Genomic DNA, 23,934 nt, shown 5'->3' on the forward strand with positions numbered 1-23,934 from the left:
AATGTATAATAGATTGTACTATGACATGGATCATAGAGTTTTTAATGACTGTAAACCGCTTTGATCTGCAGGAAAAGCAGTATAGAAATAAAAGTTTTATTATTATTATTATTATTATTATTATTATTATTTTGCCAGTAACAGCACAACCAGATTCACACTGTTTTGGCAGCCTACAGAAGAATCCAAAAGATTAACTTCTCAGCTCTGTAAAGTCTGTATGATTTCTCTGAAGATGCCAGCCACAGATGTTGGCGAAACGCCAGGAAGAAACTCTTCTAGAACATGGCTACACAGCCCGAAAACCCCACAAAAAAACTCTGTATGATTTGCTTCCTTCTCAAAGGTGAAGCCCCTCAAAGTAAAAGGAAGTGATTAAAAAACAAAGTTTTGGTGTCCCCATGTGGACAGTTACCCCTCAACAAAGCTGAAACAGGCATTTAGTTCACCAGAGAAACATGAATTATTATCCAATCGATGCATGTAATAATCACTTCAGCACTGAATAATCATCTGATGCCCTTGAATTCCTGAGCTGAGCAACAACAAAAAAAAGGGGGGGGAGCTTTCAGTAGCTGTGGTATTTTATCTGCACTGATTTTATGTCACCCATTATCAAAATCCAAAATAACAGAGGAATTATAGTTTATATAGTTTATACTTTCCGCATTCAGTATAAGCTCCTGCTGTCGACATTTAAAGCCCTCCATGGGCTGGCCCCTCCTTACTTATCAGACCTTCTTTCTCCTCACCTTCCCACTAGGGCCCTCCGTTCTGGTAGTCAAGGGTTCCTGTCCCAGCCCAGGATTTCCTCTGCCCCATCTCGGATTCGCCCCTTTTCACTTGCTGCCCCTCACTCCTGGAACCTTCTTCCCCCATGAGCAAGAGCCATCACTTCTTTAACCAGCTTCAAAACGGAGTTGAAAACCATCCTGTTCAGAGAAGCCTTCCCAGGCATTGCATAATTGTCGCTTACTATTTGATGTTCTTTTGGTGCCTGTTTATCAAACCATTTCCTGTATTGCTATGTACTGTATATGCATTATCCTACCTGAGAGTATGTATTTTCCCTGGAAAATGATTAACCATCCATTATGAAGCCAAGCTTTCCCTCCAGTCCATCTGCCTTGGTCCAGGCCTCGGAGGTAGAGAGGAACTGCTGGACCTCTTACCCTTTCCCTCCACCACTCCCTTCTCCTTCTGTGTCATGTCTTTTTAGATTGTAAGCCCGAGGGCAGGGATCCGTCTAACTAATAAGATTGCATGTACAGCGCTGTGTAAATTTACAGCGCTTCATAAATAAAGGTTAATAATAATAATAATAACACTGCAAGAAGTATACTTACAATAAAACCCATTGAAACTCTTGTGAGATAGTCTGAAGATAAGCAATTTAGGCACAAGGCCTAAAAAAGTTTCCAGAAAGAATTATTATAAAGATTTAGTCATAAGGTGGAGATCAATTATTGAACCTTGTCCCTTCCACAGGATGTTTGTTGTGGGTTAAATCATCATTCAATTGCAGGGGTGGAGAAAAGAGCAGACCGCCCAATGCTGCTGGAATGCAGTCCCAACAGCCCTGGCCACCAGAGTCGGTGTTTTCTGAAGCTCCAGAGACTAGGACACAGAGCAATGGATGAAATTATAAGAAAAGAGATTCCACTTCAACTTTAGGAAGAACATGCTGACAGTAAGAGATGTTCAACAGTGGAACACACTCTTTCCAAGTGTGGTGGAGTCTCCTTATTTAGAGGTTTTTAAACAGAAGCTGGATAGCCATCAGTTAGGGGTGCTTTGATTGTGTATTCCTGCATGGCAGGGGGTTGGACTGGGTAGCCCTTGAGGTCTCTCCCAACTCTATGATTCTATAAGTCCATAATGAAAGGTGATGGAAACTGCAGTCTGACAACATGAGGAGGCCTACCCGTCTCCCAGTCCCAGCATATTCTAATAGCAAAGTTGCTATGTTTCCATTCTGATAATTTACCAGCATTTATTATAAGCCTTCCCAATAAAAATCTTACACAGAAAAGGGGGGCGGGGAGAGATCATAAGTTTAAGGCATGAAAACATCTTTGAAATGCCAATGTCACAGTATTTTGAATATATTATGCCTTCATTTCAATTTTATTGACTATGAGGTCTACGGAGCATAAGTTCCAATACTATTTAAAAAAGAAAGCTGTTGAGAGAATGTTGAGTGTCTATGTCCCAGCCTCTCAGCAAATGTGCTACTGCATACTGCATTAAAAATAGAAATACTGTTCTAGTGTAAACTAGAACAAAAAACCCAGTTACAAAAATAATTTTAATTCCTAATGTATTAAAAAAATCTCATCATAGGGAACAAATACAAGTGAAAACTTAAAGTAGCTACACAACTGCAAAAAAGAAAAGGAAAAAAAGTCCCTGGTCAAATCTGTGTGCCTTGCTCTCTCAGGGACTCTCCAGGAAGAGTAAAAGTGGTAATAATGACAATGCATAGCTGTGGATATTTTCTTGCAATAGGAAGCCACAGGGCATGATCTGTCATTTAACATCTTTCCACAGTCACTCAGTACAGTCATTAATGACTTGGGAAGAAGAGTCATCAGCATGCCGATCACCCAGCTATCTCTGTTACATCTTAGTCAGGAATGGCAGTCCATGATCTGAGCCAGGATTCAGGGCTGGGCTGGATGATCACCAACCAACAGGATTGTAAGACAGATGCACAGTATGTAAGTTGTACATATAAGGAATAAAGTAATGTACCTGGCCTGGATGCACATCCCCTGCAGCAGAGTGTGAATCATGTAGCCCTCCAAATTTTATCGACTGCAAGTTCCATTAATCTGCATGATGAGGAATACTGAGAATTGCAATTCAACAACATGAGGACCACATGATTTCCACTTTATCTACCCTAGAGGAACTTTTAAAGAGTCTCAGAATGCTCCCACATTCATCGATGAAACACCTAATAGCACCTTCAGCTGATACATCAGATTATGACTATTCCTGGCAAGAATAACCTTGACACAGCCATGCCTTGGTAACCTCGGTACTAGACTACAATAATGTGGTTTACATAGATTGGTCCAGAAGCTGAAGGCAATCCAGATTCTTCTTAGCCTCTTTGCTAGTTCCTTTTTTGTACTGACAGGAAGAGCCAGTGTAATGTAGTTGTTTGAGCATTGGAGTATGATTGGAGATCAGGGTTCAATTCCTTGCTCAGCCATAGAGACCCACTGGATGACCTCAGCCCCAGGAAACCCCATGACAGATTTGCCTTAGGGTCGCCATAAGTTGGAAACAACTTGAAAGATAGAAAACCAATGTAATCCTTGATAATAATGTCTAAATCAACACACTATTCAAAGTCACACAGCCTGGTTAATATCATCCTTCCTAAATTGCCAGGTAACACTTCTATACAGGAAGGTTCTAGCTATGTTAAGCAAGTGACAGCCTGGATCATGTAGCCAAACAATCTTTGAATCCATGAGCTGGAGTAGGGGCCTCATACATCTGCTTGTTCCCTGCAGACCCACATTCAAGCAGATCTCAGGTTGAGAGTTCAGGCTGCAGGACTGGGGGAAATCTCTTTGCACAAGATTTAGTAGAGTCACTGCCCACTGAAAATAGACAAGACCAGTTGGGCCCAGCAGAAACTGGAAACTCTCATGTCATGTCAATGGGGCAGTAAATCCATGCCATATTTTAGTCCATGTTTTGGAGGAACTATTCAAGGTGCTGAACATATTTCAGAAGTAGGGTTTAGCACCCTGGATAGCTCCTTTAGATAAAACCCAGAGCAGATTTACTACCCCAATGGACTTCACAAACTGCCACTGGACACATCTATATACTGATTCAGTAAAAGACATTCATTCAATTCCAATAGATATTCAGGATTCTCAATCTGGTTTGTTTTTCCAAACTCATGGATACTGACTTTCATTAAGCCTGGTCTCATGAAGGTGGTATAGCATTTCAGTGTTTTGCTCTATGAGGGAGGGGGCAGCACACAGTGGTGAAGTGTGCTATTATCACCAGCCACATGGATGAGGAGGAAGCATCCAATCTATGCTGCAGTTATACAAGACTGATTCTTGCAGTCTGTGTATGTGGGTGTGGACACATTAGCTGTCAGCAATGAAACCACCTTCTGTACTTAAAAGCTACTACTTCTATTCACTAGGGCAACTGCATATAAAGAAATCCATAAATCAAACATTTCAGTTGAGTTACTCCACCCAAAAACCCAAGTAGGGTACAAACTAACCAACTGCAATGCAATTAACACATTCAGACACACACCCTAGTACTGATAATAGTACAACTCATAAGTGATTAAACTACTAAACTCCTACTATAAAGTGGGCCTGGCAGAAACTCCAAACAATGTCATCTTCTCACTGCTGCTTATCACTGTTAGTGTTAAACTGAGTCAGCCTTTACTTAACCAACTTGAGTGCAAAAGGCTGCATTTAAAAAAAAAGGGGGGGGGGAATCTACCCTTCACCATCAACAGACAATGTCTAATACAACTTAAACTGCCATGGCTGTCATATGCACAGCATGTTATATGACTTCAGATCTACAGCCTGACACAGGCCAGTACATTACAAATGGTTTCAGTGAGTGCTATGGACTTTTATTCCATGTGTGCTACCAAGCTGTGAAATTAAGGCAAAGTGCAACACAACCCCGACCAGCAGATTTTTGCATTCAGTGCAGTAGCTTTTAGTTAGTTGACCCAAGAGGTCTGGTTCATTGGAGGAATATGATTCTGGCATGAGTGATGTCTTCAGAATGTTAGTGCTGCCACTAACGAGCAACTACCATTTTATTGTCCATGAAAAAAAACCTGCCAAGTTTACTGTAGGAAAAAGTTCCCACATAAAAATCTGGCAGCATACAGTGTGCACGGCACATCATAACCTGAACTTTAGGAGTGGCACACTCAGTCATGCAGCAATCACATTGGTAAATTCAGATGAATTCCCACTTCTGTAGTAGTCACTAGGCTTCCAATTGTCATCCAATTCTGAGCCTAAGCAAAAAGCTACATTGCAATTTGCTTATGGCAAATGAACCAGAATGACTTGGTAAACTATCAGTTATTAAATTTGATAGCTAGTCATTAGTTGCATGTAACTGCCAAAATACACAGGTGTTTAACTATATTCCTCCAACAACAAAAAAGGGTAGGTTGTTAATATGTCTCGTTTCTGAAAAACCTTTCAGTATCAAGACCGTTCACTGAATATTTAAGTGAGCAAATCTATATGAAGAGTTGGAGGCCAGCCAGTATTATTGATATAGTTTATTATGGAAAGAGGGGTCTCCATCTAGGAAACACATACTAGTGCATGAACAATGAAAGCATCCTTCTTCTTGTGCTATACTGACACTCAAAGTGCCAAATTTTAGACTGGCAATCAGGACATCTGTAGATTACCGGTTTGGATAAAGTTGGCTGAAACCAATGCACTGCCAAACAGGATCATGAAACTATCCCCATCAGTGCTGTCTGGGACAAAAAAATGGCTTTGTGAGATGAAAACCTATCAAAACTGTTTAGTTAGGACACCCAGAGACAGGTAAGATCAAGATTAAGTTCTGGCTGACTTCGACGGCTATCATATACTCAATTACACTGGGAGTAAAGCCCATTTAATTCAATGTGACTAAGCAGTCAAAGGAACCCACATACAGGACTTTCCCTTCCTCAAAATTTGCTCTGGCATGTGCTTTAACCACCCTAAGTTTCTCCCAGAAGTGTCCTCCAAGCATTCAGAGCAAACTCTGAAAGTGAACAGGAAAAGGAGAATCTGTCTCAAATCCTATTCCACCAGCAAAAATTGCTTGGTTAGATGGATGAATAATCAAATACCAACCTTAAAAGTTCCCAAGCTATTTTACAGTATGTCCTCCAAGTATAAGCACGAACTTTGTGCTAGAGTAAGGACAGCCATGTCAGCCTACTTTAGTGTTTCCCAGCAAGGGAAAGAGGCTGTTAAGGATGGCCTGGTCTTTTAACATATCCCAACACCTGCTCCCAACAACAAGTGCTTAAAAGTGACCTTAAAATAAGCTCATGCATCCCTAGAGGAACCTACCTAGTGCACCAAATCACCAATATAAAACCACTTGAATGGGATTGGGGAGATAACACCCTTGTTTTAAGCCTACCCAAGGCAGATATTCCCAGAATTCATGTTGTCTGCAAATCCACTATAATCCAGCATATTGCTTCTATACAATTTGTATCCTACTGACCCAGGAGAAACACACAAGCCATACTTTGCCAAGATGTTAGTCACAGCATCACTTTAGAATAGGAAAGCACATCTCCCATGTGCAATACAGAAGGTGTTCAGTCTTGTTCTGTAGAAGACATTCTCCCACCCATGTTAACAATTCTGTCAACTTTCTGCTAGTTATACACTAGCAACACCCAGCATGAGTAGGGCAAAAGTACACATGATTCCTATTGTTACTTTAGTTGGCACTTTGCACAATATATTCTGCTGTTAATATTTAAACTGAAAGAAAGTAGAGTGAAGTAATTCCTGGAAACGCAAGTTGCAGCAGCTGTCAGAGGTATTTTCCCACAAGGAGACATATTCAGAGATCAGCAAGGTTCCCCTGTCTCAAAACATATGGGTTACATACAGAAAACCAACATTCCTTCTCCTTTGCTTTTCCTTGAAGCCTCAAGTCTATTTACACAGACACAAGGTCTCTGAAGTTATGCTTCAGGTCTGTAATTCAAGGTCACGTTTTGCTCATAACAACATAGTTTTATACTCCAGAGACACAACTGCAAAGAAAACCAAGTTACTTCCTTACTTAAAATTCATATGGCCTTCCACCAAACAGGGTAACAATTATTTAAAAGTTATGTTCAGCTCCCACAGGTAGGTATTAGTTTTATTTTTCTTTACTTGTTAAGCATACTAATTCTATGCTACCCCTTGGCTGTTGATTGGGAGCACACAAGATTTAGTTATAGGAATGAATGACTGCTAGCATCTCAAACTTTTAAGAGGTGGGTTCCATTTGCAGAACATGCATTATGCCTTTATCCCTACTCTTCCTTTGGGAAGCTCAGAGTAGTATCATTTAGTAGTCTTAAAGTCTATTCAAGAACTGACTAGAATGAGACTTGCTTGGCTTTAGTAGCACTTGAATTACTAAAGCCAAGCAAGTCTCATTCAAGAGCAATGTGTTTTCTTTAATTATTTTTTGGGATCCCATTTGGGTAAAGGTAAAGGCAGTCCCTTGACATAAATGTCTAGTCATAACTGACTGTAGGGGCTGGTGCTCATCTCTCTTACTAAGCCAAGGGAGCCAACATCGTCCGAGGACTGCTCTAGTGGTCATGGGGCCAGCATGACTGCATCAAATGCTATTACCTTCCCACTGAAGTAGTATCTATCTATCTACTTGCATTTGCAACTGCTAAATTGGCAGAAGCTGGGACTAGTGACAGGAATTCACCCCATCATGTGGCACTCAGGCCTTGAACTGCGAATCTTCCTATCTTCCCATCATCAGCATTGGCATGTTAACCACTAAGCCAATGCATCCCAATTACTTTTAAAAGCCACCAATCCCATTTACTTAAAAAAAAAAACTATACATGATCTGACAGTGAAGATTCGTTAGTTGTTTTGCAACTGACAGTGTCCTGTTTGCCAAAGCGTGAAGTCTTTATTTAAAAAAAAATAACCTGCCAGAAAATATATTTCCTACATCTTTTCATCTTGTAACACTGGGTTCTGTTATTATTCTAATGTTATGTATGCATGTCCAACTTCTAAAAATGGAATAATAGGGAGTGGCTAGAAGGGACACAACTTCCACCCTGGATATCACAGATTGTACAACTATATTCTGAGATTCAAACAGAGATGTTCTGCCTTTGAGTATTGGGCAGATTATTGTTGTTGGGTGCCTTCAAGTCGTTACTGACTTATGGTGACCCTAAGGCAAAGTTATTATGGTGTTTTCCTTGGCATGGTTTGTTTATGGTTTGGGGGTTTGTCATTACCTCCCTCTGAGACTGAGTGAGTGTGACTTGCTCAAGATCACTCAAATGGGTTTCCATGGCCACACAGAGATTCAAACCCTGGGCTACCAGAGTCCTAGTCTATCACTCAAATCACTACACCAGGCTGATTCTCTAGGTTAGATTATTCGTTCTTAATGTGTGCCTTCAAGTTTTTTCTGACTTATAGCAACCCTAAGGTGAACCTATCATGGGGTTTTCATGGCAAGATTTGTTTAGAGGAGATTTGCCATTACCTTCCCTTGTGGCTGAGAGCATGCGACTTGCCCAGGATCACCCACTGGGTTTCATGGCCGAGCTGGGAATTGAACCCTGGTCTCTTGCATTCTATCCCAGTCATGTATGAGCTCTTTCCATCTTTCCATATTTCTTCCAACTTCAACCCAGAAGTTTCAACCCATGTATTCATTAAACAATGTATTATACACTTGCTGTGTATCAGAGTAAAGCCTGGATCTCAGTCCCAGAGTTAGACCCAGTGAATCAACTTTTTGAATGGTCAGTCAATAAGTCCCACTGTTTCAATTGGGTCTATTTTAGTTGAGACCACCAACAGGATTTAGGTTACATATATGATTGGGAGGGTGATCAAGATGAGAAGCTTATCTAGCAAAAATCTGAGTTGTTTTGTTAGAAACCATACAAAGTCTTCTTGGACTACAATCCTGCAAACACTTATTTGGGAGTAAGATCAAATTATGTCCTTGGATTTTTTTCCCAAAGAAGGTTCAGGGACAGAAGCACACATATTTTTCCAACTCCATTTTTAAAGAGTTATGATTGGCAACCCAAACACATACGTACACACACACACACACTGCTAAGTGTCTGGCAATAGGATAAAGCCACTCAGCTGCAGAGAAGTACAATACAGTAAATTTCACAGCCAGAATAAGGATCATAGAATCATAGAGACTACAAGGGACATCCAGTCAAATCCCCTGCCATGCAGGAAATCACAATCAAAGCACCCCCGACAGATGGCCATCCAGCCTCTGTTTCAAGACCTCCAAAGGAGGAGACTCTACCACTTTCCGAGGGAGTGTGTTCCACTATAGAACAGCTCTTACTGTCAGGAAATTCCTCCTAATGTTGAGATGGAATCTCTTTCTAGTGTTCTAGTCTCTGGAGTAGCAGAAAACAAGCTTACTTCATTCTCAATGTGACACCCCTTCAAATACTTAAACAGGGCTATCATATCACCCCTTAACCATCTCTTCTCCAGGCTAAACATGCCCAACTCCCTCTATCTTTCCTCATAAGGCATGGTTTCCGGACCCTTCACCATTTTGGTCGCCCTTCTCTGGACACGCTCCAATTTGTCAACATCCTTTTTGATAGGGTATCAGTGTCATAGGTCCATGTGAACAGAACCAAGTAGAGAGACACAGCTACTGAGAGCAGGAGGGCTCACACTCTGCTTAATGTCTGATACACTACTGCTTTCCTCAACTATGAAAGAGTTATATTTCACAATAGAGGGGTGGGACCCACACAGCCCTTCAGATTTTCCAGGACTGCAACTCCTAGCATTCTTCACCATTTGACAACACTAGCAAGGGCTGCTGGAAGTTAAAAGTTTAACAACATATGAAGGGCACAGGATCTTCACCCTATTCACATGGACCTATGATACTGGTAGTCTATTAATAATTCTTTTAGAAGTTGATAGTCCCTCATGACTGGACTCAGACTAAATCTTAAAAACTCAGTAGCATCTTCCTTCTCTGACCCTACCACTGTTCAATTTAGATAATTTTCCAAAATGTGTCTTCAGAAAGTGGGTGAAGGGAAGAAGGTTTAAGTCCTTATGGGCAATTTCTAAAGTCCCTCAATACTGGGTTTCAGAAGCGTATTACTCCAACAACACTGGCAAAAAAGTAAGGTCTAGTCAGTCCAGTTGTCAATCTCAACCAGAGCAGAGCCGCTGAACCATAAGGAAAAAGCCCCTACATTCCCACTTTGAGTCTATGGTGGTTAGGACCAGTGGTGTCACTGAGGGAGTGCGGATCACACCAGGTGACACCCTAAGGGGGGGATGATACCATGGCTGCTGACCAACCTTTTGGCAGAAATGGGCTGTGGCATTCATCTGCTTCCCTTTAAAATGCTTTAAGAGATGGTGGGAGTGGGGTGAAGCTCAGTGGGAGGAGAAAAGAGAGGCCCTAGAATTTTTTTAAATTAAAATTTCAAATTTCAAACATTCAATTTAAAAAAAATATTTTCAAAATTTTATGAAAATTCTTTTTAAAAAATTTTTTAAAACATCACATTATACACATTATGTATATGTAAATACTTTTAGGTTGTGTATAGAGTACTGAAACATGGGTCACCTATCGCCAACACCTACGACTCCTTGAACGCTTTCATCGGCACTGTTTACGCACAATTCTAAATATACACTGGACCGACTATGTGACGAATGTTGCTGTCCTTGAACAAGCAGGGATCACCAGCATTGAGGCCATGCTATTGAGGACACAGCTACACTGGGCAGGACACGTTTCTAGGATGAAGGACCATTGCCTCCCAAAAATAGTATTCTACTGTGAACTTGTCACGGGTCAGCGTAAGAGGGGCACCCCAAAGAAGAGATACAAGGACTCCCTGAAACAACATCTCAGGCTCGGCCAATTTGATCACCAACAGTGGTCCGCTCTGGCCTCGCATCGGGAGGCATGAAGACGCACTATCCACGATGCTGCAGCCTTTTTCGAAAGCTCACGGCGAACGAGTCTCAAAGAGAAACGACAACGCAGAAAGAACCACAACCCAGAAACATCACCCAAGGAGACCTTCCGCTGTGCTTTCTGCAACCGGACCTGTTTGTCCCGGATTGGCCTTTTTAGTCACCAATGCGCTTGTGCAAAGCGAGGGATCTTCGTTCGCGACGCAAAGCCAGAGATAGTACTGTAATTTGAAGGTATCTTTTTAATTTTGCTAGTTGTTTATGTCACAACTATTAGAATTACATTCAGTGGAATAAGGGAATTATGATTTATGAGTAACATTAGTGCAAAAAAGCATTACTAAAGATTCCATATGGTCTGAAATGGGAGGTGGGGGGGACCACACCGGGTGTTACCAACCCTAGTGACTCCACTGGTTAGGACTAACAATTGGATGTAGTGCTTAGAGTTGTGTAGCTCTTTAACGACCAAAACATATTACGATATATAAATTTATGGAGATATATATATATATACACACACACATATTGCATTTCACTAAATGCTATGAAGCACACAGGAAAAAGTACATACACGCATACGGCATAGCATATACACAACTGTGCAACTTCAAACATATACTGAAATGGAGTCTACAAGACTATAAAATGGAAAGGGACAACCATGTGGCCTATCAGTAGCCTTTTGTAGATTTGCCATATCTGTTCCAACTGTCTTAATAGTTCCATAATGAAAGACTTCCCCAACCCAGCTCAATCGGCACTGCTAAAAAAATCTGCAGAAGTGAAGTAGATTTTTTGTATGAAAGGTTATGTATGAGCTTCATCCTGATACTGATCACAAACTCCTGGGCTGGCTGATTTGCTGTGAAGCATCACAGACCTTAATTCTTAGTACCTATCCACCTATTTTGAATCTGGTTCGAAAATCAGAAAGAAAAAAGATCCTACAAATCTAAAGTCTGCTTTTACACAAGTAGCTGCTGTCCACTCCATAACAGCTGAGTCTTCTTGAACGCAAAGTACTGAAACATCATATTGCCTGAGAAATACAGTATATGAAATATATATGAAATAGCTTCTGTTGAGTTAAATTAAGAAATAAGTATCAAACTCAAGAAGCTGATACTTTCAGACTCACAGTCTTATTAAGCCATAGTCTTATTACTATGCGACAAGCACTTTAGAATGTTTTGTTAAGAGTTTTAAATCAATTTATTAAGAAGTGTGTGTTTCCTCCACCCATTTGTACCCACTGTGTACCTAGTGCGCACACAACAGCCAGATTTTTTTTGGTGATCCATGTGCTCTTCAGAGTAGAAAGTGAGAAAGTGATAGGCTGGTGCATTTTCTGGCAGTTTTTTAACTGATGTCTTTCAAAAGAAGCTACACTACTTAGTACAAGAGATCACTACAACTCACTGTTCTGTCTTTAATAATAATAATAATAATAATAATAATAATAATACATGGTTGTCTTTGGAAAGCAGACCCGCAGTGAAAAAGCTGAGCTCTCCAAAGCAGAGGCTTGCCTTTTTAACACTGCAAACCCTTCATAAGCCTCCAGCGTAGAAACCAAAGTCCTGGAGCCAAAAGGAAGTGGCTCTACCTGCTGGGAGGGGAGGCACCTCAGGAAATCCTGTCTGAGCAGCGCAGCTGTTTCTCCGATTTCCCCGGATTAGGTTTAGCTCCTGCAACTATGGAGCAGAGAGCCAGCCTGGTGTAGTGGTTTGAGCATTGGACTATAACTCTGTGGAGACCAGGGTTCAAATCCTGGCTCAGCCATATAAACCCACTGGGCGTGACCTTAGGCAAGTCACACTCTCTCAGCCTCAGAGCACAGCCAAGGCAAACCCCTTCTGAAGAAACTTACCAAGAAAACACAGTGATCAGTTTGCCTTAGGTCGCCGTAAGTCAGAAACAACTTGAAGGCACAAAAAACACACACCATGGAGCAATGCAGGCTAGACGTACACAAACTGGGGGAGGAGGAGGCAGACAAATATCCTAACCAAGAGTATTCCAAACAAGCACAAGCACCACTCCCTCCTAAGGCAGTAATATCTAAGGCAGTAATTCCCCAAATCAGGTGCTCCAGGTGTCATCTTGGTCAATGGTCTGGGATTCTGAGAGCTGGAGTCCAAAACACCTGGAAGGCCAGAGTTTGGGAATCACTGGTCTAAGCTCTATCCAATAAACCCCCTCCCCACAAAAAACAAGGGCACTGAAACTGCTTCTGAAGCTGTGTCCACAGTGCAGAAATAATCCAGTTTGACACGGCTTTAACTGCCATGGCTGCCTACTATGAGATTCTGGGAAAGGTAGTTTGGTGTGTCACCAGAGCTTTGCTCTCCTCTTAGGGGTCCTCTTGGATCTTTGCTCTGGTGCCCCAACAAACTACCCTTCCCAGAATCCCATAGCATGAAGACATGTCAGTTCAGGATGCAGCCTGGCAAAAGAGGCGCTCCTTTCTTGCTATGAGAGTGAGACTGCTTCCTCTTCGCCACCCAAAGCCCCAGGTGTGTCAGAGTGGGCTCCACCCCAGCGCCCCTCCTGAACAGGGCTGCCCCAAGGAAGAGGCTAGGCGCCAGAAGAAGGGATCCCCCCTCCTCAGGCTCCAGCCCACAGACACACACAACACACAACACATGGGGCAGAAACACCCACACGGGTGGGCTTGTCAGATATTGAGTCTTATTGTACTTTAATCTTTTTAGTATTGTCAGCCGTCTCAATCTAATTAGAGAGGCAGGTATAAATATATTATTATTATTATTATTATTGGAGATATTGTGACTGTATCTTTGTGTGTGTGTGTGTGTGTGTGAAGCCAAAGGGTGCAGCTCCTTGAGAGAGGAAGGAAGACCACCCCAAAGTAGTAGCCTTGGTATAAATGAAGTACTACCACGCCCAGCATCCACAAAATAGAGCCAACCCAAAGGCACCCAAGCACCATGGGTGTTCATGCATTTGTGGAGATATTGTGGCTCTGTGTTTGTGTGTGTGAAAAAGAGAGAGAGAGTAAAGCCAAGGGGCGCAGCTCCTTGAAAGGGGAAGGAAGACCACCCCAAAATGGTAGCCCCGATATGACCAAAGTACTCCCACGCCCAGCATCCACAACACAGGAAGAATGTGTGGAGATGCGTGTGTGTGTGTGTGTGTCTGTGAAGCCAAGGGGTGCATTTCCTCAGAGGGGAGGGAAGTAGTGGCTGTGTGTGACCAAAGTACTCCCACGCCCAGCATCCACCAAACAGGGCTCCACATTTGCGGAGATACTGCGGGGGAGGCAGACCCCCAAAGCCCCCCCGAGAGGCGCCCTTGCTGACCGATGGAGACGAGCTTGATGCTCTCCCTGTCGAGGAACTCGAGGGCGACGGAGACGTTCTCGAGCTGCATCTGGCGGAAGGTGGGCCTCTGGTGGTACTTGCGGTACATGCGCTTCTGGCTGAGGACCTCCAGGAGGGCGATGAGTCTCAGGCCGTCGCTCAGGTCGAACTGCAGGTTCCCGATGCGCTTGTTGACGACGCGGAGGTGCTCGTTGCACCAGCGGGTGAAGGTGTTCTGCTGGATGCGCTTCCAGGGCGCGTCCTCCGCCAGGTCCTTCTCCGTCGCGGGCATCTCGGCGATGGACCCTTCTGCCTTCTGCCTCGCCTCCTCCCGCCAAGTGAGGCTGCGGCTTCTGGGGCTCCCTCCTCCTCCTCCTCCTTCTTCTTCAGTGGCGCCGCTAGGAGCCGCCTGGCCCCGCGCATGCGCACTCATGCTCAGGAGGAGGCCGCTCCGCCTCCCCTTGGCGGTTTCAGGGACTGTCTCCTCCTCCTCCTCAGTCACTCCTGGCTCAGTCACAGTCAGAAGCACCCAAAGCCCCTCTAGGCCGCTCCTCTGCCTCCTCTTCTTCTTCTTAGTATTGTTCTCTCGCTACGAAAGCGCTACAAAATGAGCCCCTCTTCTGAGGGAGGTTAAATACCCCGCCTCAGCCTCCGAGGGAGGGGCCAGGGGAGCCTCCTCCTCCTCCTTTCCAGGAGGACCACCTGTCCTCCATTTTCAGGAGGGCTTCCCAAATGTCCTCCAATCTGGCCATGATTGGTGACCAGAGGTGGTCCTCATGTTCCAGGACTTCTTGTCCAGGAGGGGTTCCCAAACACGAAGCATGAATTTACATTTATATATGAGTGTGTTTAGCTTTCATTTGGTCATGTCCTCCATTTTGAGCATGATTGGTGACCAGGGTTGATCTTCATTATCCAGGCCTTGTGTCCTCCATTTTAGACTTCTTGTCCAGGAGGGGTTCCAAAATGCCCTCCATTTTGAGGATGAATACAGGTGGTCCTCCTTTTCCAGAACCTATGTCCTCCATTTCAACCTTCTGTCCAGGAGGGGTTCCAAAATGTCCTCCAGTTTGAGCATAGCAAAAAAGCATGGATTTATATTTATATATGAATGTGTTTGGCTTTCATTTGGTCACGTCCTCCATTTTTTATTGAAGGCCCTACATTTTGCTGTACCTTGTCCTCCTTTGCAGTTAGGACACCTAACCACCCTGGGTTTAGGATGACCAGACGTCCTCCTTTTCCAGGACATCTCCATTTCAACTTTCTGTCAAGGAAGACTTTCCAAAATGTCCTCCATTTTGAACATGGCTAAGGAGCATGGATTTACATTTCTGTGAGTGTGCTTTGCTTTTATTGGGCCACATCCTACATTTTTCTTGAATGTCCTACATTTTGCCGAGCCTTGTCCCCTTTTGCGGTTGGGACATCTGGTCACCGTACGTACTTTAACAGGTTGTTGTGGTTGCTGTGTGCCTTCAAGTCATTTCTGATTTAGGGCAATTCTTAGGTGACCCTATCATGGGTTTTTCTTGGCAAGGTTTCTTCAGAGGGAGATTGCCATTGCCATCCTCTGAGGCTGAGAGAGTGTGGCTTTCCCATAGTCATCCAGTGGGTTTTGTGGCCAAGCGGAGATTTGGACCCTGGTCTGCGGAGTCATAGCCCAACGCTCAAACCACTAAGCCAGGCTGGCTCTTACCGGAAGTTACCAGAAGCTTATTATGACTAATTTTGTCCCACCTTTCCTCAATTGAATGCAATTGATTATTCTCACAACAGCCCAGTGAGGTAGGAAGGAGAGAGGAACTGGCCCAGCTTTCCTTTTTTCAAAAAGATAGTCTGGAAGTAAGGAACTACTTATAAGATACAGTCTTGTGGCACTTTTAAGACATAAATCCACCAAAAACTAAGCTACAGTGAACTGGTTGCTCTTAAAAGGTGCGGCAAGATTCCTTTTCCTTCCCATTTTATGCTGGCAGTTTTGTGACTCAGTGAGAACTTCTGAAGAAATGTAACAGAGGATGACACACCTTTGCACCCATTAGCAACTTTCAACATGGTGAGAGTTTCACAAGGGCTTCCACACACACACACACAGACAGTTTTAATCGTTTGCTACATTTCAGGGGCTGCCCAAGATATTTTGCTGCCTAAGGCAGAGAACCAAAAGGCACTACTCAGCCACTGTTTCAAGTCAATGGGCTTTTTATTCAAAGCCAGGAAGCTGTTTTGATATCCAAGGCAGGAAATCCCACAAACATCTCTCCAAGAATGGCAAGATAAGTAAGCCATGATGCCTTCAGGGTGCATCTACACTGTAGAAATAATGCAGTTTGACACCACATTCACTGCCATGCTTCCATCCTACAGAATCTTGGGATCTGTAGTTTTGTGAGGCACCAGCACTCTTTAGCAGAGAAGGCTAAAGACCCTGTAAAACAACACATCCCTGGATTCCATAGAATGGAGTTACAAAGTGGAGGCAAAATGCTTTATTTCTACAGTGTAGATGCACCCTCTGAGTGGCTCTGGTCTCAGTTTCACTGCTTTATCTATTTTCTTTCATGTTCAGCACCTTTGAGTTGTTTCCAACTTATGACAACCGTAAGGCAAACCTATCATGAAGGTTTCTTGGCAAGATTTGTTCAGAGAAGGTTTGTCATTGCCTTCCCCTGGAGCTGAGAAACTGTGACTTGTCCAAGGTGACCCAGTGGGTTTCATGGCTGAGTGGGGAATCGAATCCTGATCTCCAGAGTTGTAGTTGAACATTAAAACCACTACACCACACTGCCCCCCCCAATTATCCCATTGTCTGGTGGGATGCCCAAGCAGGGGAACCTGAACCCCATGTCTTCCCTGACCTTTCACATTGTCTTCGCCATTTCTACACACAAGGAGGCAGTGACAAGAATGAGGTGGAGGAACACAGCCTCCTCTTTCCCTGCCCTCTCCTTTTGAGTATTACTGTGGATTGGGTCCAGAAGGAGAAGGTAAGTAGTGGGGCAGCTGAGAGAAGAGGGATAAGGGAGGTGGGCTTTCAGATCAAGGGCCCAAGCTCCCTCACCATCCCCAAAAATCAAGATCCATTGCTGGATCACAGTACAATGCACTGGTGCACATCTTTTGAAGACCAGTGTTTTAGGCTAGGCTTTCCACTCCATTTTTCCTAACACAGACTATGACTTCGCATAGCTAGAGAAAGTCAACAGATGGAGTCTTCCCCCTTCCTTTATCACCCCACAACACTTCCTTTCATTTCTTTCCTCGAACAAAGTTGGCCAAGGCAACTTTGACATACTGTGGGGTGGGGTTGGAGATGGCAGCTTGAAAGTATTAATGACAAGAGCCAGCGTGGTGTAGTAGTTTGAGCATCGGACTACAACTCTGGAGACTAGGGTTCAATTCCTGCCCAGCCATGAAACCCACTGGGTGACCTTGGGCAAGTCACATGCCCTCAGCCTCAAGGGAAGGCAGTGACAAACCTCCTCTGAACAACTCTTGCCAAGAAAACTGTGATAGGGTTGCCTTAGGGTTGCCATAAATCAGAAATGACTTGAAGGCACACAACACATACATACAAGTACTAATAATGATTGAAGCACTGGTAGAGGACTAAATCCTATACTAATTCCATCCGGTGTACAGAGTCGAAAGTTGTTGACACACTGTAGAAATAAAGCAGTTTGACACCACTTTAACTGCCATGGCTCAATGCTATGGAATTCTGGGATTTATAGTTTTGTGAGCAATTTAGCCTTCCCTGTAGCAGTGCTCAGGAGCAACACCAAACTACAAATCCCAAAATTCCATAGCATTCAGCCATGGAAGTTAAAGCTGCATCAAACTGCTTTATTTCTGCAGTGTGGCTGATCAACTTGAGGTCAGTTAACAACAAGCACAAACTGAATATAATAGAGTTTATTCTGAGGAAATATACACAGCTAAGATGGTTTGGCAGGAGTATTTCCACTGAAGGGTCCTATGTAAATATTTTACCATTTACAGTTTAAATGATTGTAGAAATGCTGCAGGGCAGGAGGAGGATAAGAAGATCTACTAGCTTCACCTGTGAACTCAACATGTGTATTGGATCTTGTGCCTAAAAGCAAAAGGTGGGAAAGTTACTTTTAATTCCTCCCAGAATCCCCCAGCCAGCATAACTTTCCCACAGGCAAAGGGCCAGGTGCTCACAAGACTGAAACCATGGAAGAACTTTGGGCAGTGAAGAGTTTCCTGGGTCTCTTGAAATAAAGTGAATGGAAAGTGGACAAAGGCAACACCTTTTTACTTCGGGTAAAAAGGTGTCTTTTTGTCCACTTTCCATTTGCTTTAATTTTGTGTTGTTGCTGTTTGGGAGAAACGTCGTCTGAAAATCATCCTGTATTTGCAAGTTTTTTAATACTTTTAAATCATGTTTCTGAGCAGAATTTGTCTAGTGTGATAAGGTCCAAAGTCTAAGGGCAGCCCCTGAGAAAGCCCTCTCTTGTGTCCTCAGCAACTGTACCTGTGGAGGACTGAGAGAAGGGTCTCTCCTGGGGATCTCAGGCTCCAAACAGGCTTGTGTGAGAAAAAATGATCTGTCAGCCTGGATATAAGTCATAGAGGTCTTTAGAGGTTATAACCAGCACCAAAAGGTGGAAGATGGGGAAGGATTTCCTCAGAGAATCATAATGCAGTGTCATTTGCAGGAATAGGCAACGTTCAGCCCCTGGGCTGGTTTTGGAGCCCCTTATTTTTTTTCAGACTCCCTGGAATACTACTTTCTGGCCCCCAAAAGGTGAATAGTCATTTATAGAAGCTTCCAGGAACAGCAATTTACCTTTTAAATAGTCTTCTGCGCCCCTTGCACTGTTTCACATTAAAAATAACTATTTTGTAAAATGATAAGTGTTTTCTTGCTGCTTCCATGTTTTCCTTTAGGAGCATTTTTGTTAGTCTCTGTAGCATCAAGAGACCCAGGAAACCAAAACTATCCCCTGGACTCACCAGTTACCCATCTCTTTCTTAAACGCATAGGTTTTAAACTTAAAGTCAGCTATTTGTTTGCCTCTCATGCTGAGCATACTGTTGGGGCTGGTGCCTTGGATCCAGAAACTGTGAGCTCTTAAAGTAGGATGTGTTGTCCTATACAGTCGGCCCTTCTTATACACCGATTTTTTATACATGGAGTCAAACATCTACGGTTTGAAAATGTTCAAAAAAAGTATAAATTTCAAATATCAAACCTTGATTTTCCATTTTTATAAGGGACACAATTTTGCTATGTCATATTTAATGGGACTTGAGCATCCATGGATTTTGTTATCCACGGCAGATCTTGGAACCAAACCCCAGAGTATAACAAGGGTCCGCTGTACAACCTTCAGTGGCTGACAGGTCTTGGACTCAAAGTTGTCAGACTCAGCTGTTTTTGATCTTTAGGGTTCAAGGTTTCCAATGTTTCAGCTTCAGAGGTGTCTGGCTCTGCAAGGATACTACTCCTCTACACCATGGATTACCTAGCTGCTGGGTAATGATACCAAGCCATGTAAGACACCATACAGAACAAAGACTTCTTTTAACAGTAATGTATAGATTAAATTAATGTGGTTGCCATACATTGATAGGAGACATGAAGACACATAAATACACAGAAGAAATAAGTTCAGCTAGTGAGACTCCTCCTGTTACAATCAGCAGGAATTATTGCAATCACCATCATTCTCTGGAAGCAACTGAAAAGAGAGCATGAATCCTCTTTTCTGTATGGGCCAGTCAAATCACCACAAGCAGCAGGTGCAGTTGGATAGCTAGAGTCATTTCAAAAATGTTCACAAACAGGTTAAGGTTTATGTTGATCTGCCAACAAATCCCACTTATCAAAGGGAATGTTGCTGACCAGAAAGAGAGAAGGGAGACTGAAACTAAGTGGATGTAGTTGTTTTATAACAGAGTGATACTGAAAATCCTCTCCAAGGCCATCAGCCTTAGTTGTCACAGGAGGGGGTCCTGACATCTTGAGAAATACCTCCTTTATTTTGCAACCTTCATTGAAAATGATGCATCTGGTCCTTTGTTGTTGTTGTAATTGTTGTTATGTACTTTCAGGTTGACTCCAATTTATGATGTCCCTTTCTTGCTGTTAACGGCCATCAAGTCAACTGCAATGACCCCATCAATGAGTCACCCTATAACTAACCACCTTGCTCAGGTCTTGCAGACTCAGGGCCATGACTCCCTTCATTGAGTCCATCCATCTGCAATGCGGTCTTTCTCTTTTCCTACTGCCTTCTACTTTGCTCAGCATTATTATCTTTTCTAGTAAATGAGGTATTCTCATATTCGGCCAAAGTACAGCACCCTCAGTTTAAACATCTTGGTTTCTAGGGAGAGATCAGGCTTGATTTGTTCAAGGATCCATTAGGGGCCATTCAGACTACCTTTTACCCTGGTTCAGAAACCGAATTAAAAGCGGGAAGTTCATACTGGCACCAGTTCTTTTACACTCGAATTTGAGCTTTGCACACCCATTCAGGAGCAAATCCCCCTTGGCGCGGGTCTTTTGAAAGCAGAGTTTTTCCTGTATCTTTTGAGGAAAAACCAGGTGCCGGCAAATGTGAACTTGTTCCCAGTCAAGTTTAGGGGAGGGATTAGGTCAGAGGGAGGGCAGAGGGTGGAAGATGCCTCCCCTCTTGCAGGCAGTTCTCTCTCTCTCTCTCTCTCTCTCTCTCTCTCTCTCTCTCTCTCTCTCTCTTTGTAATGTTATTTTTGACAGACTCTGCAAATAGTTCTACAGGCTGATACATATTGATAGAATGTGTCTGCTTGTGCTACATTTCCCTTTCATTTGCTTGCTGCCGGCACAGCACCTCACTTTGCAAGTGGCTTTTTAAAAATTATTTGTGTGTGTGTGTGTGTCAGAATATGCGACTGTGTTTCCTTTTAAATTTGGCAAATTGATACAATGTTTGAATGCTTTTGCTACATATGTATATCTGTATGTAAGGCATTCTGGGGTCACAAAACAAGAAGATGCAGAGATGGCATTCTGAGGTGAGGATAGATGGCATTCTGGGGTTGAAAACAGAGGCAGAGCAAGGAGATCCAAAGAGGAGGGAAGGATAGATGGCATTTTGGGGTGGCAATCGGAGGGAAAGCAAAGAAAGAGGATGCAGTGATAGCATTCAGGTGGCCTCCCCTGCAAGCGACATTTGTTGTTATTATTATTATTATTGTGACAGATTATGCAAATGCTTTGGGCTGGAAGAGAAGGGAAGAGATTCCAAAGAGGGCTGCGGAAACCCATGACTTTGGGAGTGTCACACTCTCTCAGCCTCAGGGCAAAGGCAATGGCAAATTTCCTCGGAGCCAATCTTGCCAAGAAAACCCCAGGATGGAGTCGTTTTAGGGTTGCCATAATCTGTAATGACCCAAATACACACAACACACACACACACACACCTGGAGGTTTTTAAATTTGACAAGTTGACAGAATATGCACACACTGCTGCCATTTTTTTTAAAAAAAAAAAGGAGGGGGGAAAGCACCCATTCGGTTGGCCAATGGCTGTAGGATATGTCACCTTTGACGAAAGTGGAAGTGAATTTGATTGACAACAAAGGAGGCTCCATTTTAAAGCGGTACTGCAAATGTGAACTTCAGAGGGGCAAATTGCCCCAATCAAGGTAAAGGGTAGTGGGCACTTCTTTCCGAGCAGATTCGATATGGGGGAACCCAGATCTGCCCATTTCTATCCAGGGTAAATGGGCAAGTGGGAATGGGGTCTTTTTAGCAATCCATGGTATCTGCAGCACTCTTCTGCAGCACCACACCTCAGATGAGTTGATCTTCTTCCTGTCAGCTTTCTTCAGTGTTCAGCTTTCACAACCATACATAGAAATAGGAAATACAATGATATGGACAATTCTAACTTTAATATTTAATAATATGTTTTTACACTTCAAGGGCTTCTCTAGTTCCTTTGTAGCTGCCCTTCCAAGTCCTAGGCTGAATCTGCACTGCAGAAATAATACAGTTTGATACTGCTTTAACTACCATTGCTCCATACTATGGAATCCAGTGATTTGTAGTTTGTTGTGGCACCAATTTTCTCTGAGAAGGCTAAATATCTCACAAATCCCAGAATTCCATAGCACTGAGCCATGGCAGTAAAAGCAGTCTCAAACTGCATTATTTCTGCAATGCAGGTTCAGCCCTAATCTTCTGATTTCTTGACTGCATTCTACATTCTGATTAATGACTGAGCAGGGAAAAGAAAATCTTTAACTATTTTGATGTTTTCATCATCCACTTTAAAGTTGTACAACCCTGTCCTAGGGTTTGGGGCCAGATTTATTCAAAGGAGATTTGCCATTGCCTTCCACTGAGGCAAAGAAACTATGATTTGCCCAAGGCCCCCCTGCGGGCTTCCATGGCTGAGCAAGGATTTGAACCCTGGCCTCCCAGGCCCTTAGTCCAACATTTATATCATTATACATATTATAGTGACTCTCCTGGTCCTTCTTTTTCAAACCTGAGAAAATTTCAATCTGCATACAGTTTTCTACTCAACTGCTCACTAAGAGATTAACACATACTTGCCTGTATATATGTTCTGAAAGCCATTACGGTATAGTAGTTTGAGCATTGGACTATTACTCTGGATATCAAAATTTGAATCCCTAACTAGCCATGGAAACCCCCTGGGTAACCTTGGGCAAGTCACACCTGATCTCTCCCTGAGAAGAAGGCAATGGCATACATCCTCTGAACAAATCGTACCAAGAAAACCCTGTGATAGGTTGGCCTTAGGGTCGCTTTAAGTCAGACACTATTTGAAGGCACACAGCAACTACATTTATGTTCTGGCTAGTTCTTTGGCTATTTCCTGCCCCTTGAGACCCTCACCACAGACAATTCAGCCCATGATCCTTTCTGAGAAAGACCTGCTGGTTCTTTGAGTTTGGGTCCAATGGGAAAGGCCATTGGATTCAGAACCTATCTCTCTGTTTAGTCAGAAGCTTGCTGTACAATGTTGATCACTGAAGCACTTGCTGTATCTTTTGTGCCGCTGTTTACTCAACTACAAGAAGACAAATGAAGAGCCATCTGCAATGGGCGTAGCTGGCACATGCCCAACATACAGACATACACAACATGCCCTATGACTAAATGGCCTGTGCTACAAGTAGCCAGTTGTCAGTAATCCAGCACATATTCCTTTGGGTCTTCTGAGTTTTTAAAAAAATGTGGTAGGGTGGGAAGGGTTCCAGCAGCCTCCATCTGTGATTGTATATTTTTGTAAAATTAAAATTAAAAAATTGGTATGATCCCGGAAGCCCTTCCCTGAAGTTTAAGGAACTATGTCATACTTGGATAATCCCTTTCCTGTCATCATGCTTGTTAGGAACAGTCATTGCATTTCCTAGCCAACCATTCAAACAGCACAAAGAGCAATGCCTGTGAGGTGCCCTCTGAGCTGAAGCCAAATCCAAGGTGTTTATGAAGGTGGTGGTGGAGGGGGAACCAAGCCACCCCAGCCTCAGTGTGTCTCTGGTCACTGGAGCTGTGCGGGGGGGGGGGGGGGGATGACCAGCTGAAGTGCAAGACTTGTAGCTATTTGGACCTCAAGTGCCATTTTTCAAAGGGCATCTGTGTAGCTGAGGAAATGAAGGGTGTAATTGCCAGACTCTCTGTTCCTATGTCATTCCAAATAAACATCTACAAGTAGCCTGGGTACACAGCACTGAAGTAGAAAAACACATGCCTTTTTTCACTCAGCGATAACAAACAGGGAGGCAACAGCTTTGCAAAAGAGTCCCTTTATAATGGTGCTTATCAGAAATCTAGTCTGCCAAATCTGTGGGTTCTATCC

General features: G+C 43.2%; 1 protein-coding gene across 6 annotated transcripts in view; it reads right to left on the bottom strand.

Annotated features, from left to right (window-relative positions):
* Positions 1 to 14,492, bottom strand: part of LOC149321445 (filamin-B) — a 108,577-nt gene extending 94,085 nt beyond the window's left edge. For 3 of the 6 annotated variants that reach the window (XM_089521787.1, XM_089521833.1, XM_089521824.1), the window contains exon 1: positions 14,081 to 14,454. In XM_089521787.1, coding sequence (XP_089377913.1) covers positions 14,081 to 14,372 — 292 coding nt within the window. In that variant the 5' untranslated portion in view covers positions 14,373 to 14,454. Of the gene's footprint in view, positions 1 to 14,080 lie in introns of all 6 variants that reach the window. The other 3 variants (XM_089521805.1, XM_089521796.1, XM_089521814.1) reach the window with 2 other exon arrangements.
* Positions 14,493 to 23,934: the final 9,442 nt, after the last annotated feature.

This window comes from Sceloporus occidentalis, unplaced genomic scaffold (genome assembly GCF_023333645.1).
Source record: "Sceloporus occidentalis isolate IW3139 unplaced genomic scaffold, rSceOcc1.0.p SCAF_1, whole genome shotgun sequence".
NCBI classification, from domain to species: domain Eukaryota; kingdom Metazoa; phylum Chordata; class Lepidosauria; order Squamata; family Phrynosomatidae; genus Sceloporus; species Sceloporus occidentalis.